General features: G+C 39.8%; 1 protein-coding gene across 1 annotated transcript in view; it reads left to right on the top strand.

Moving 5' to 3' along the window:
- The window catches only part of TET1 (tet methylcytosine dioxygenase 1), a gene marked incomplete at its 5' end in the record, with an annotated part of 53,598 nt that extends 45,508 nt beyond the window's left edge, over positions 1-8,090 (top strand). Inside the window, 2 exons of the mRNA XM_082286147.1 lie at positions 4,211-4,550; positions 6,864-8,090. Of these exons, the coding sequence (XP_082142273.1) occupies positions 4,211-4,550; positions 6,864-8,005 (1,482 nt within the window). The 3' untranslated portion in view covers positions 8,006-8,090. The remainder of the gene's footprint in view (positions 1-4,210; positions 4,551-6,863) is intronic.
- Positions 8,091-16,057: the final 7,967 nt, after the last annotated feature.

Here is a 16,057-nt window from a genome sequence, read left to right as displayed (position 1 = left end):
CTCTAAACTTGAAAATGAGACCTCCTTGTCAGACAAACTGCACAATATGCTTTTTGATGAAATTTAGTTTGGATGTTCTGAGAAGAATAGTTTAAGTGCTCCATTACCTCTTAAAGACAAAATGAAATGGCAGCTGAGTCTGCTACTCATTTTGCCATACTGGATCCCAGGAAAGTTCTAAGTTATGGCCAGAAGCACCTGGAGGAACAATTAAACCTTTTTTGAGGAATGTATTGGGGAATAGTTCTACCAACTGCATTTATCTGTAATCTCCTGATGTTATTTCAGCTTCACATTATCCTTGCTGGTGTTGATACTTTATGGATTGTATGTGGTGTGTTTGCAAGTAATTCCAAGTCTCAGAAGCATGGAACATTACAGCTTGTGGAAGGTTGTTGTATGGACCACTGTGTATCACTTTCTACCAAGTTCTGCCAAATTTTGTTGGTTTTTCAGAACATGACCAAATGATTATAGCTGCTGAAAACTATGCCTTGGAATCTGGTTTTCATGGGTAGCTCACTCACAAATAAATACTGCATACCTGTGTTCTCTTTATTTAGATAGGATTTCTTTAGTATACTTGCAGCAAGGGGCTATTTGTAAATAGAAAATAGCTGTAAGTATCAACACTTGAGTTTAGCTACTTGAACTGGGACATACATTGTGCAAACAGAGAAATGTGAGAAGTTCCCTCTGCTAACCTGTGAGCTCCCAGAGGTTCCTGTGCTGTACCTGTGTCACCTGTCTGATGGCACAGCCTGGGGCACATGAAGTGGGCAAAAGGAAAATATGTTTGGGGTTCCCATCTCTGGTTCTGACCTACACACACCTGTTCAGGATAGATCAGGCCAACAGAACAACATGGTTTGTCTTGGTTGCAAAGGAAAAGCAAAGATGTTTGTATGTGTAATGGTGGGCAAGGCTGCAGCAGCACCCGAGTCCCAGTGGCACCCGCTCTGTCTCCAGCTGCAGAGGGAGGGGGTGGGTAGGAAACCCAATTCCATCTTTCAGGTTTAGAAAGGCCGTTTGACTGCTCTGCTGAAACTTGAATGTAAAACATCTGTTATTACAACACAGTGGAAAAGGCTCCATCATTTCTACATGTGAGGTTCAAGAGGACACAGACAGATCAAAGAGACCCAGAATAACACAGTGGAAGCTGTCTGGCTACAGATGGATGTCTGGAGGGAATTACATTGAGTTCCTGGTGCATTTTAAGTTTAAAAGAAGGGAATAATAATGAAGTTTCATAAACATGCAGTTTTTACCATGACATCACTTAATCCAGAATAGGTAATGGGTTTGATCACCAAGCACACTGGAAACCTAAACAAACCATTTGGCCAACATTTCTTTGGCCTTTGAGCATCCTGGATGATTTAGCTGCATGTTCTGAAAAAAACAGAGTATTGGGATATGCAGCTTCACACTGTAAATGGCCTTTAACAGACTTGATGGTTTTCTCGTGTTTATTTCCTTTTGGTCAGTTTGCAACAGTGTCAGTATCAATAGAAAATACTGCTCTTCACCTCTCAGCAGTGGCTTCTAAGTTCCTTAATGTAATATTTTGCACAGATTTGAATATTGGAGGGTTTTTTTTAAAGCAGATATTTCTCATTTGGTGAGACTTTACACCTTTAACTGTAAGGTTTTAGCTTATCTATACAGCCTTTATGGCTGGTTTTCCCATATCATTAATTTTCAGTTATCTGTTTGCCATTGCATCCCCAATTTTATGTTAAAATATTTTAAGGGGGCACTGACTGTGAAAGTATATATGTGTTAAAATTGGTGTTGTGGTATTTGGGCTTTAGATGTACTGGTCTTCAGGTCTGGATACAATTTTGGATATACATTAAATTCTTAATACATAATCTAACTCAGTATTTAATATATGGTGTTTGCTGGAGTTGGCAGTACTTTCACCATAGTTCTGTCAATATACTACCACCCTCAAAACAGTTCTTCATCTTTCTTGTTCCAGAAAGTGTTGGCTTTTGCATGGAAATTTATAACTGTAAATTGGATAAGGGTTTCAATTTTCAAAATAATAAATATTGTGGATTTAATCTTCAAGACGTTTTTCTGACTAGTGCATGGGCCAGTTACAGGCTGGACATAGTATTCTAAAAGACCATTGCCCAGTTTCTGATGAAAACAAGTGGGAGCCAGGCTCCTCCATGCTGACTTCATTACTGCTTTTGTTTATAATTTAGAAGGGGAGAAGTGCACTGGGCTTTCTGAGAACATCAGTCATATATAATCATGCTCTCTTATATGTCTGACCCTCTCTCACCCTTCATGAATAATTTGGCATCTGCTGACCAGTTTCAAACAGATTTCACTGAACATGGCAGAAACTGAATTGTCTTTGGAGATTTTTTTTTTTTAACCTCTTGTTGTGAGTTGTGAAGTGTCACTGTTGAGTGAGGGGAGCCGGATCCAGGGAGGAGGTAGCAGGGTCCTTGCAGCCATGGCCCTGAGCCTCAGGCAGGCCCCGCTTCTGCTGGCTGGTGCCCAGCAGAGGTGGGAGCAGGGATCACTGCTGGGCCTGGGTGTGTGGGAGTGCGGGGATGGAGAAGCCCACAGGAAGTAAGGTGCCAATCGCTGCTCATGGAACAACTTGTTGTTTTTTCCTAAATCTCCCTCATAGTGCAGAGGCTGCCCAGATGAGGTGAGTACGCATGGAGCCGGCACCTCAGTGAGCGCTACAAAGCAGCTGCTAAATGCCTTAGAGCCCCCTCTCCATCCCTTCCAACTGCCTCCTGAAAAGCTCTTCCTTGTCTCTGCCCCTCAGATTTCCTCCTTTTGCTGCTCTGCAACTGCTAAGCTTTGCATAGAGCTACTGATAAAGTCCTAGCCACCACCTTTTTGGTTCAGGATTTTTAGTTTGTGGTTCTGTAATTTTATTTTTCTAGAAATAATTGTGTGGCGCCTTTATGCAAAACCTGTGCTGTAAAATAAAAAATGTTTGGGTTCTTTTCACCCCCTAAATAATATTCTTCTCCTCTGGTATGTTAGGCATGGTGACAAGATTCTGGGAAATTGGATTGACTGTTCATGATAGGCATCATATTCAGCCTACACACTGCTGGAATGATACGTTTCCATTTAGGGAGCACCATCTCATCCTTGGATGGTGCTCCCATTGCTTTATGTGTGTAGTTAGTAACTCCTGCGAAATAGCAGCTTACCGAAGCCATGATATTGATGTATGGCTTTCTAGCCATGTAGCAGTCCCTTGGGAATATAAGTGACAAAACTACAAAAGGGTGAGTGTTTGTACACGTGCTCAGGCACACAGAGCTGTTGCCATCCCTTGAGAATGACACCAGGGATTATAGTGCCAGTGTTAGTGCTGCTTTCAAGGGGAAGGGTTAGTGTTAGTAAGAGCTGGAACTCAAGGAGTGCTGGAAATGTTCAGCACTTATAATGATGCTAAGAAAATGATTGCAATAAGTTGGAATATTTATTCACATTTCTGATGTGTGCTCATCAAACTGGATATAACCAGCACTCTCCTCTGGGCTCCAAGATCTCACAACACAGAATAACAGGAAGTAGGGCAGTAGCCTAGGAGAACATTTCCTGGGTCTTGTGAGTTAATTACAGCGGGGTGTTAAGAAAGTGTTGAGAGAGGGAGGGAGTTAGAGCTGAGATTTGCAAAAAACAGAGAGTGGTATGAGTGATTGTTTATGCTGGTTTGTTGGTTTGTTTTTTTTTTTTTTTTTTATTTGCCAGCCAAAACAAAAACTAACCAATTCCAAATCATAGAACAAGTTCCAGATCGTAGACACTTGTTGTTTAATGCAAAAATAATTTTTTGTATTTTGTAATCCTTAAAAATTAATCTGAACATCAAAGATACATTTATGTATTAAAAGAAAATAATCTGAGTGCTTAGGAACTTACAGTATATTTACAGCTGAGATTATTTACCAAGGTTGGCATATATTTGTGGATACTGTAAGGTGAGCCAAAATTTCACTTTCCCATCCAAGACACGTGCCTTGATCTTGAAGTACTAATAGTTTTTCTGTGTCATTGTAGATCAAACAAGTATTTGTCAGATGTTTGCATTTGAAAGCCCTATAGCATTGTGGCCATAGAATACAAGTAAGCAGTGAAGCCTAGGATGACTGCCTGAGTCTCTACGTAACTTGTGGTTTGTGTGTGGTTTATTTGTAACTGATTCTGCTCATGCCAGGTCTGTACGTTAACGAAGGAAGATAACCGGAGAGTGGGGGTGATTCCAAGCGATGAACAGCTCCATGTGTTGCCTCTTTACAAAATCTCACAAACAGATGAGTTTGGCACTGAAGAGGGCCTGGAAGCCAAGATAAAAGCCGGAGCCATACAGGTGCTCACAGCGTTCCCCAGAGAAGTGCGAATGTTGGCTGAGCCTCTCAGAGCTACCAAGAAGAAGAAACCAGACACAAGGAGGACCCCGACTGAAAAGCAGCCATTAATAGATAAAAAATATTCAACACCAGTAAAACTGAAAACTGAAGCCCCAGAAAATCTTGGCAACACTTTGCATTGTTTAGGTGAGTGATGCTTATGAAATTCTGACAGTTGGTTCTGGTTCTGTGTTCTGTTACACATCTGATGGGAGGGAAAAGCTCCTTTAAAATAAACTACTTGTATATTCTGCATTTTAAGGGCTAATGAACAAGTCACTGTAGCCAGTGTTGTCTCTTGGTGCAGAAAAGAATACAGGTGATTACCCAAAAATAGTTTGTTGGTGTGTCAATGCCTGTGAAGTATTTCCAAGTTCCCTTATTCTAATAAATAATGGCAGTTTGACCATCCTGAAAGAACATTGTTGGAATGTTTACCTAAATAAGCAACTTGAGTTTCTGTCACTTTAAAGTACAAGAACTGTGTTCTCCACTTCCTACGGCAGATAATGGCTTTCTCAGAATCTGATCTGTGATAATTTCCTATCAATGGCACGGACACTGCTGCACAGCAAGAGATTTGCAAAATCTCCCAGGTTTTATCAAATGACAGTGCAAATTGTCCCTTGCAGGACTGTTAACAAGGAGCAGGGCAATGGAATCTGTCAGCAGCAGGTGCCAGGGAGGCCGTGTTTTTTCCTCTGCCGCAGCCCCCGTCTGGGCAGTACAGAGCTGTGCCTGGGCCGAGGTGTGCGGAGGCACTGCTGGTCTACACTGTGGTACCCGGTGTCAGATCTCGGGTCAGGCCTCCACAGGGTAGGACTTATTGGACGGGACTGGGCAGTAATGAGAAGTAGAAAAGAAGGAAGAGGTGGAAGAAGCCATGGATGAAGAAGCCATGGACTTAAAATCTCTGATCAGCACGTGAAAGATGAAATTGAAGCACAGCCTGTTAGGAAGAAGAGAGGAAAATTAGCCCATCTGCTGTAATTTTGAATTTTATTTCATGAGAGACATCCAGACCTATGTAGCAGATTTAAGGGGAGGAATAACAGGTAAACATATTTCAAAGAATGTCTGCATTTTGGGGGGATAACATTTAAAAAACAAAAATCCATTTGCTACACTTCCGTAATTGAGTGCTGTGGGTTGTTAAAACTTATTTTCACACTGTGGATCTCTCTTCTGAGGTGATGGAGAACGCAATTCTCAAATGCTGTGTTTAAAATCTTTAGGGCAAAGGCCTTGCTCTGGGGTGGGGGCTGTTAATGTCATTAAATGCTTTGTGTTTTATTTCATAGAATGGGTTTTTAAAGAGTTGGATGTGGCCTCCTCATGTCCCCGTACAGCTTTTAGTTTTTGCATACTAACTATTGTGCCTGTCATTATATCACTTTGAATTTTTTGCATTCCTATTGGAGGAATGTTTTTAATTCGTCACTGATTTATAAATTACTAGGAGACAGAGTAGAAGAAAGAATAGTGCTCCTACACTGTGTAAAAACAACCATTCTGTGTATTTATGGAATAAAGAACACTGACAGAGACAGTCTTTTATGAGAGTAAGCAAGGGCTCTCTGGGGGGTGCCCGTCTGCTGGCAAAACACATGTGAAGCCATTGCAGAGCATGATGCAAAGCCCATCATAGTCGATGGAATTCTTTCCCACTACTCCCATGGACTCTGGGCTGAACCTACCCATGATGAGAATCAGTCATGTGAGGAGCCTGTTCCCCAACCAAGCCCAGCACTAGGCAGCCATGGCTAGAAATTGATTAGGGAACTGACAGAAATTGAACAAGGATGTCTGCAGAGAGATCTGAAATAATGAAGCAATTAGATGGAAAGATGGAAGAAAGCCAAATCACATGACTCAAAATTCATTTTATAAGGATGGATTTACCTGGAGCATGTTGCCACATGCTTTTTTTTTTTAAGACAATTTCTGAGCCAGTATTGGAATGCATGAATCATTGTAATTCAGTAACTGTTTTTGCTGTGATGGACAAGATCCATAAACAAGCTCTTTCCCTTTGATCATAATGTGGGGTTAAGGCAGGTCAGAATTTTGACTGATTCACAGGCTGAATTTCAGACTGAATTTCATCAACTATGTAAAAACTGAAGGCCAGCAGTCAGCTGCTGGCAAACATTTCTGTAGGACTGGGCTGTGTGAATTGGGATTCAGTGGTTATTTCATTTTATCTGTTTATTTTCTTCATCCCTCTGTGAAATACCTTTCCATTTTATACACCAGCAGCCTGACTGGAAATGGTTAAGGTGTTAATTGAGCAAGGTTACTTTAGAGATATATATACATACATAGAGATATTCCTAAAAAGCTAAAAATTACCATTTTGAAAAATCTGTACTCAGTGTGCATTTTTCATGTTAGAAAGCAAGTAAGAGAGGTATTTTATGGATTGAGAAGTACTTACACTTTGGTGTGCATTTCTTCTAGGGAACAAAACAGATGCTTTAAAACCTGGAATAAAAATGGAGACTTCCAACCACCTTTATGCCATGAAACATACTTCAAACACTACTAAAAATTGCTCTTTATTGAAACAGTACACGACTTCCTCCCCCTTTAAGGTGGATAGTTTACATCCCTATCCGTCTCTCGCACATAAGCCTGGCCTAACTGCAGTGACTAATATTCAACAAGATTTTTCAGTTCCCTACGGGTATTTTGAATGCAGTACCAAGCAACCTCATGTGACACCTTATGTTAATTGCAAGAACTTTGATGTGTCAGTCAAAGACTATACTGGAATTCTGCTGAACGATAAGGTGAATGGTGTGCCACCGATTCTTCCCGAGGTCACTGCTCCAGGCCTCCCAGCCCACAAAGAGCCCCTGCCCACTATACTTGAACATCAGCCAGACAAACAGAATTGTCAACTTCAGTTGGACAATTCTCCTTTCTCAGAGATGATCAGCTCTTGTGACTCATCAGTACCGCTAAGCTCTTCAGCAAAGGATGCCATCATAAATGAAGTTGACTCTTCCCATGGGTGCCCAGGGGAAAAGGGTAGCTCCCATCAAGGACAAATGTGTGACTTTGACTGTGTTGACGAAAAGCAAAACAGTGCACTGGGACAGCCGGCTGATTCTGAAGAAAAGGCTGAGGAATTGTGGTCAGACAGCGAGCACAATTTTTTGGATGATGACATTGGTGGGGTTGCTGTGGCACCTTCTCATGGTTCTATCTTAATTGAATGTGCAAGACGTGAACTCCATGCTACCACACCAATTAAAAAACCCAACCGCAATCATCCCACAAGAATTTCTTTAGTTTTTTACCAACACAAAAATTTAAATGAGCCAAAACATGGTTTAGCGATGTGGGAAGCAAAGATGGCTGAAAGGGCGAAAGAAAAAGAAAAAGAAGCAGAACGATTAGGAACAGAGAATCCTGAACTGAACTCTAGCAACAGGAAAGCAAAGCAACCAAGTGAAAACAGAGGTATTTTTTATGAAGACAACGAGTTCAACCAAATTCCATCCCGCAGAGCATTAACAGTAACCAAGGATAACGTAATCACAGTATCTTCGTACGCCCTGACAAGAGTGGCAGGGCCCTACAACCATTGGGCGTAGGTGTCGGTGTGGTGTGCCCCTCCTGGTGCAGTTACATGGTGTTTCTTTAAGGTGCTGTTAAAGAACAAGTCTCGCGTCGTTTACTATTTGCTCATCTCAACCATTTTAAGGCTGAGGTAAAAACAAAAAAAAGGGGGGGATTTCTTCTTCTTAAACTGTGACTTTAACATTTGGTGGTGCTCAAGCACATTTTAAGCAAAAAAAAAAGTTCTATAGTTTTAATACATTCTAAAAAAGATTTTGTTTAGGTTATTAACCTTGATTGAATCATTCAGTTTATTACCTTTAGGAATTTATATTTTGGTGCTTTAAATCGTCTGTTTACTACAAAAATCATTTATAGGGATTTTAACAGGTTCACATTTTATGGTGTTAAATCAAGTTATACAGTTATAGCTCTACACAGCTCTTGGTGCTTAACCACATCAAACAGTAAAAAATAAATAAGCTGAATTATTACTTCATGGTGCCATTGCTTTAACAACTTCCAACCATTGCTATAATTACACATAAATCTTTTAGAAAACCAATGAATTTTATTCTTTAGATTTGTCAGTAGAATGAAGTTATTGGTAATGATGGCTGGAAGTTGTTTCTAAGCTGTAAATATATATTTTAAAAGCACTTTCTATTTTTAAAATTAACTTGAAATAGTGTAGTATAAGGATCATATTGTCTAAGGTTTGTGCATACTCTACAGAAGAAATGATTTTATTCTTGCTGTGTAGAGTTCCATGGTGTTACAGCTGCAGGATGTATGCTGATAGCATATGTGGTTGTTTTTAACTTGCCCTTTTTCATTGAAGATTTTATGTTGCATATAAACAAACAGTTATGGATTATAGAAACTTTTATTCTTTTTCAAGAGAGTGTACAAACATGAAATGAGGAGATGCCTGGTCAATACATGTGTTGCTACTGGGAGTTATGAATATTATCTGGTTTTTTTTTAAAGGCAGCATTTGTTACGGTTTCTTTGAGCAGTAAGTGCACCAGTCTCATTTGTTTGCAGCGTTCTAAGTTAACATGGCAACCAAATGTTCCTAATGCCTCAGGGGTAGGATTGTTTTGGGATAAAAAAGTACCCCCTACAGCTGCCTTATTCTATTCTGATAAAAAAAATAATTTGGGAAAAATACAAAGGAAGTGTTGGAAAACTATCAAATTTCTAATATTTAGCAGCAAATTTTTTGTTAAGTATAACCTATCTGTAATATTCACCAACTTTCTGAGTTCAGATTTTTTACAAAAATGTTTTGTAAATTTTTGAAGCAATTTATACATTTCACATGGAAAGGGTTGTATCCTTCCTTGAAATTTATGTTCTTCATTTCTCTTGAGAAAGTGACATCATGAAACGAGTATTTGCTAAACCAGAGGGAAAACAGACACTCCATTGCTTTTAAATACTGTAGCATCCCACTCTTCTTTCTGATTCTCCTCTCCTATGTATTTCTTGTTTAAACTTATTTATTTAAACAAATGACCAAATGACAACGTTAGCTAAGGACTGACCTCATCCTGCAACTTCTTCCATGCGAGCCAGCTGGAGCCAGGAGGAGCACTGACGCCAGGACTCCCTGAGGTCCAAGCACTGCAGGATCAGGCCCACACACAAAGCTCTCCCCTCCTTCTGCCTCGGCGCCCACCCCGGCTGGGGAACCTGTAGGTAGAATGAAGTCACTTTTCCAGTGTGAAAACATACTAATAATATACTTGATAATATTATACTGTAGTGGTGCTGTATAGAGGAATATGAACTATCTGGATCTGCTTTATTTAAAGACAAGGTGCTTTTTCCTTGAGAAGCTGAAGTGCAAGAACTCTATTTACAGTTTCGGTACGAAAAGTACATCAATGGTGTTTTAAACACATAGTGCTAGTCAGGACCTTGGTGCTACAAATCCTTTGGTGCGGCTGTAGATCCATGAGACTGTTCTCCTGTAGCCACATGAAGCGTTTGCAGGAGCCAGGTCTGAAGTAGCAATCACTATGTCATGATCTTGGGTTCAGTTCTGCAGATTCCTGTTCAAATTAACAAAGCTATTGATGGCAGAGGATGGAGGAATTGAACCAGTTCTTTGTATCTTACCTATTTTAACTAAGACTTGTAAAAACCGGGTATGCTGCAAATTTTAGTTCAAAGCTTAATATTAAATAGAGGATATGAAGGGATTGTAAATAATGATAAAACAGAACCAATATTATGCCATTGTTTTGTACCAGCAGTTTTATGCTTATTGACTATGTAATATACAGTATACATCAAATCATTATGGTATTTTGTGTGCCTTAGATTTCCATTTTAAAACTTGTATATTTTTGGTGAGCTGAAGATTACTAGGAATTGCAGCTGTTCATACAGTCAGTAGTACTGTACATTCCTTAGCTGTTCCAGTCATGTATTTGTCCCACACCATGTACAGATTTGTTTATTGGTTTCACTAATAGCCCTGACAGCTTCAGTTTCTGTAATGCTGTAATTCAGCACTCCCATGTGATAAATTTTCTACACAAAATTAGTAAGTTACAGAGCCATCTCTTTACCTTTTAAAATGTTCATACCATTAAAGTGGATAATTTTTACTTGAATCACCTCCTACAAATGCCTGTATGTTACTTATTGGAAACTTCGGATAAAAATGTTCCATTGAAAAACCAGCAGCTTCCCTCTTAGAAGTGAGGCACTGAAAGGTGGATCTAAAAGGATCCCTTCAAACAGGTAGCCCAGGTCTACTTTTTCTTGAAATGGCAATTCTAACAAAGAAATGCATATTTTAACATAATTAATACTATTAACTGATAGGTGCTAAACTCACAGTTACTACTTCATTAATTTTACTTACATGAGAGAAATATACCATCTGTACAATAACATATCACCCACGGTGCTCTTTCCCTGGCTGTCTATCACCTAAACTGCTTTTTCAATGTGTCCTACTAGGCAGGTTGCCCACTTCTACTTCCTGCTGGACACATAGTGGGTTGTGATTTGAGAAGCTGATCCTTTCTATTGCTGTACTACAGTATAGAAAATGCAACTATTTACTGGTTTTACAACTCTGTGCTATTTCTTGTAACACTTCAGAATATTTATCAGTCTTGTAGACAAATTGTGTTGTTTTCAGTAAGGTTATAATTTTATAACAGTATTTATCTCTTAAAATCTTCAACTCTGTGGGTCTGTGCTTTTCTTTGCCGCCCACACAACCACTTGTAATTTGCTCTTATGTTTTAACCCAAGTCCTTCTTGGGTAGCCAGACCCGGAGCTGGATCTAAAATTAAGGTAGCTTGCTAGGTCAGAGCTGCACATTTTACTTGGTTTCCGTCAGGTGGCACAAAGTTCTGGGTGAAAAACCAGCACATGGATTCAGGTGTGGGCTGGCAGCGGGGTGCGCTTGTCTTTGGATCATTTTTTACAGTATACCAGCAAAAACTGTCATGATTCAACACAGGACACCTCTGACTTCCCAGAAGAAATGTGTCTCATCCCTTTGTCCATTGGGTCCAGTACTATGACTCCACCTCCGCTATGGAGGGGAGGAGCAGGCCTTGTTGCAGGACCAGTTCTGTTTGACTCCCTGTGGCAGTTGCTGCAGTTGTGTCCAGTTAAACAGTGAATTTACTGATTTTTCACATGCTAGTGTATTGCAGGAAATAGAAAGAAATATTTCTATAAATACTTCAGTCACAAGATCTAAGAAGTTTTATAAATACTTACAAATACTTGCAGCTTCCAACTTATAACCGTTGTATTCAGATATTTTAAGGACTTTATAAGCTAACTTTTACTTAAGAATCTTAACTGCTGGTGGAAGTCCTTGTCTTACCTATGACAGTGCTTCTCTAGATGTAGAACAGGAAATAACTACTATTTTGAGGAACATTTTATGTTAAGCATGGGTAAACGACAAGTTGTCTAGTACTTAAGATTCTTTCTAACATACAACTGCATGGGGGCTTTTAAAAGACCTTTTTAATTTCATTGCAATATTAACTAAATTTGGTGGATTAAATTTGGGTCCTGTTCACACTGCTGCAGCCCTGCTGACTGCAAAGTGCTCATTTATCAAGTTTTCCTGCAATTTCTGTATTTAATTGGATGGATATGGACAACAGTTGACCAATGTCTGTGCCAACTCAGACATTAGTCTTGCTCTTTCACTTCCCATGCAACTTCTCTAATGTTGAAATTAACTCCCATTTATCAAGCAGCCATCAGCTTTGTAATCCATTTTTATATATGGTTGTTTTCTTTTCCATAGAAATCCTGTAATTTCTAGGCTATCAGAAGGAAATAGCTGTGCTCTCAGATACACAAAAAACTCAATTGCATGGGCACTTCCATGCTTTGTGTATGTTAACACCAGTTACATTCAGGCAGTGTGGGACAAACTCTTTCAGGCTTATTGTGGTCACTAAAATTCAGATTAGGGTCTTTGTGATGTCTACTCATAAAATTGTGTTTTATTTCTTGTGTGAAAGCTGTCTGCCAAGCTGTGACGATCTGATCTTAAATAGCAATTAGAGAGGAGGAACAGTCCAGTCACATTTGAGAATTCCTGCTTTTTCAGGTCTTGATCTGGCTTGCAGGAGGAAGTGTGGAGGGAGTATCTTTCTATTGATTATTGTGACACCACGGTACTGCACTGCAATGGCTGTGTCACAGCACTGCTCTAACCAGTAAGATGTTTCATTGTGGGTATTATGTACAAATTCACCTCTTTCCGCAGTTCCTCCACAGACAAAAATCTCTCCTTTGGTCTCTGCCTGCAGATACTGGTTTAAAAAAAAAAAACCACAAAGGTTGGAGAGAGTTGGTCTCTCTTGACCCTTTCTTGATCTGTGTAGACAAAAAAGGTAGCAAGCACTGCTGTCATCACCAGCCTGCTGCCCCTTCCCACCATCAAGATAGAGAATATAGAAAGCTGATGGGATGCTGGTTGGACTTGATGGTCTTCAAGGTCCTTTCCAACCTTAATGATTCTCTGCACAGCATAAGTAAATCACAGGCAAAGTTGTGAAGGTACAATTGGTTTTTGAGTCAACCTATGTACATGTAATTGCTGTGGTACTTCTTTATACAAACACTTCTTTTGGTCCATCTGACTTTAAATTCAGTAGCTTATTTTATTTTGTTTGTGACACACTTATATTCTCCTTGAATCTAAAACAGAGTGCCCAGTGTCAAAAGTCTAGAAGACGTGGCTACTTATTCTAACAGTTCAGGAAGTGGTTTTAGTCTGTTCTGGGATTACCTGATGTTTAGTCAGTCTTCACAAGTTGTCTATGTGCTGCTTTAGGATGTTGCTACAAAATTATAGTTACTTAAAGGAAAGAGTTTTACATTTGAGGTTTCCTGAAAGACCAAGGATTTCTAATAGTAGAACCTGATCAGGCACCAGGATACATACGGATCACTTCTTCTAAGGAGTAGTTGAAAATACGCTGTGTTTATTACTTCCCTGTTAAAACTTTTTTGGTTCTTTTAGAATAGGCAAAACTTTTTCTTTAATACTGGCACATACTTGACTAAATTATGAAGACTTAGTTCTACATGATGCTGTGTTGTCTCCCTGAAAAACACTTAATATGGCTAGTGTTGATTTTCTACTCTGTACAGGTGACATTGGATACTCGCCACCTTTCTCACTCCATGGTCTTTCTGGATCATCAGCTTTGGTTAGCAGTTAGTGCTGGCTCACTTTCTCACCTGCTGCTGAATGCTTTCAATGCTTGTAACTACTCCAAAGTTTTTCCCTTTGCAGATCTGCTTCAGCACTTGGCATCAGCAGCACAGCTGTCAGCCTGCCCATGAGTCCCCCTGCACGCTGCCCTGCTTTGTATGAAAATCAGCCATCTTCATCTCAGGAATGTCATATGAAGCTATTCTCCTTGGGACTCTCCCCCTAAAATCCATGTCTTTGTCATCTGGAACAGACTACCCGGAGAAGCTGTGGCTGCCCCATCCCTGTAAGTGTCCCAGGCCAGGCTGGACAGGGCTTGAAGCAACCTGGTATAGTGGAAGGTGTCCCTGCCCATGGCAGGGGGTTGGAACGCGGTGAACTTTAAGGTCCCTTCCAACCCAAGCCAGTCTGTGATTCCATGATCTTACATTCTATATGTTACAGTTCTAGGGCTTTTACTTCATGTTTTTTTCATACAGAGCCTAGAATATTACAATTGGGATTTTTAAAAATTCCAATAGAGAAGGACAATTCATAATCTGTCAAAATCACTGTTTTCTTACTTTTTTTAATCAAATAATCAATTTTCCAGTTACTTTTCAGATTTTTTGATGTAGTTTTGACAATCTGTTCTTGTATCTGCAAGTAGCCAAACAAAAGAGACTGCAAAACTGATCACCCCCTGAGAAGGAAAAGTCATCCCTTCTCAGAGTACAGGATTTTATGTTGGTAGCATCTGTGTGGAATGGCCTCTTGTCTTTTGAGTCACTCTTAACAGCTCTGCTCAGTTCCTGGCATAAGACAGCTGCTGCAGCCCCTGCACAATTGCAAGAGCAGGAGCAGTCATGTTTCTTTATGTTTTCTGGTTAGATCAGTCACAGTCTTTGTAAGATATCCAAGTATTATATAAGTTAAATGCCTGAACTAACACAGGACTGCTTGGAAAAAAGATGTTCTTCCTCTGTGGCAAAAAATGGAATTGAAGGAGCTTGAGAAGAAAATAATTAAGTAGTTACTGCCTTTTATTAAAGGGTATTGAGGTATCAGCATCACTGTTTCTTCATGTCTTTCTGAGACATAAAGACTTCAGGATTCTTTTTCCAATCCAGTTCCCCAGTTCATCATCCCAACAATTGCTCATGGTGTTTAACCATGAGCTAGCTTCAGTTTTAAAAGATGCAAGATGCTTCTTGATGCTGTATCCCTAATTCTTCCAGACAGTGTATTTTCCTTTCTTTTTCTACTGGGCCATTATATATGGCATTTTTCCACATGCACTTCTATTCAAATGCTAGAATCTCTTCCAACAGCATACTTGCAGTGAATGCAAGACTGGGGTGCTAAATAACATGAAGGTGACTTGCTTTGGTGTGAGTGATTAACGGTGCTTTTTTCAACACTTTGCACACCTTACACACATTCCTCACAAAGTCACAGAACACAGGTGTACACCTCAAAAACTATGTATGTAGGGAGGACAGGTTTGGCACTTAAACTACAGTTGCTGGTTACAGCAGATGAACTGTGTTCCAAAGAAGTGCTGTTGCAGTGGAGCAAGGGAACTGCTAGTTTTGATGTTCAGTAGTGCAGTTGTTGCCACAGAATGTTTTAATGCTGTCGTGGAAAGTTTTGTGACCTGATCAATATTTTTACATGTATATCTGTATTTTTATTATATTGTAATGGAAAAGGGTCTAGGGTTTGAGAGTTGTCTTAAAGTAAGAATGGAGGCCCTGATTCTCATTTATACTACTGTCCTTTGCATTGCATTGAAAGGATAAAGGGGCCTTAAATGGATGTTACTTTAGCTTACATCCTTCAGAGTATCCCATCACACTGATCAGAGTATAAAAGGACACTAGTATAAATCAAAACAGTTACCAAATGACTGATTTGTACAATCCTGAAATTAATTTCATGGTATCCCTACTGTGCACATACTGGCCAGTAACATCCAGATTGTTCTTAGTTTAGAAATACAGGTTGAAAAGAGACTTGCTTGGGTTTTATCAGGTTTTAAATATTTGCTTATATTGGCTGTCCTTTGCCCAACACGGTCTACAAAGACAATGTGGTAAAAGATTTGTACCTCTTGGTAATGGCCAGCCCAGAAATCTCTCAAAATTGTCAAAAATGCTATTTTTAAGCTTTGGTAGTTTTTCTTAAAATACTTGCTACCCTTTGTCATAACTTGGATCCCTTTTACTTGATGATATAGACTGGGGTTGTGACAATCTACTGAACTCCCTTCTGTCCTGACTTCACACCCAGCAGAGTGCGCAGTGTTGCATGCTGTTGTCACACTGCGGTGAGTTCGGGGACATAAAGCTAAAAGCCAACACTTTCTGCCTTCCCGACTGTGGT

This window comes from Coloeus monedula (assembly GCF_965178545.1).
Source record: "Coloeus monedula genome assembly, chromosome: 8".
Classification (NCBI taxonomy): Eukaryota; Metazoa; Chordata; class Aves; order Passeriformes; family Corvidae; genus Coloeus; species Coloeus monedula.
Note: the sequence above shows the minus strand (reverse complement) of the source record. Positions and strands in the feature narration are given on the sequence as shown.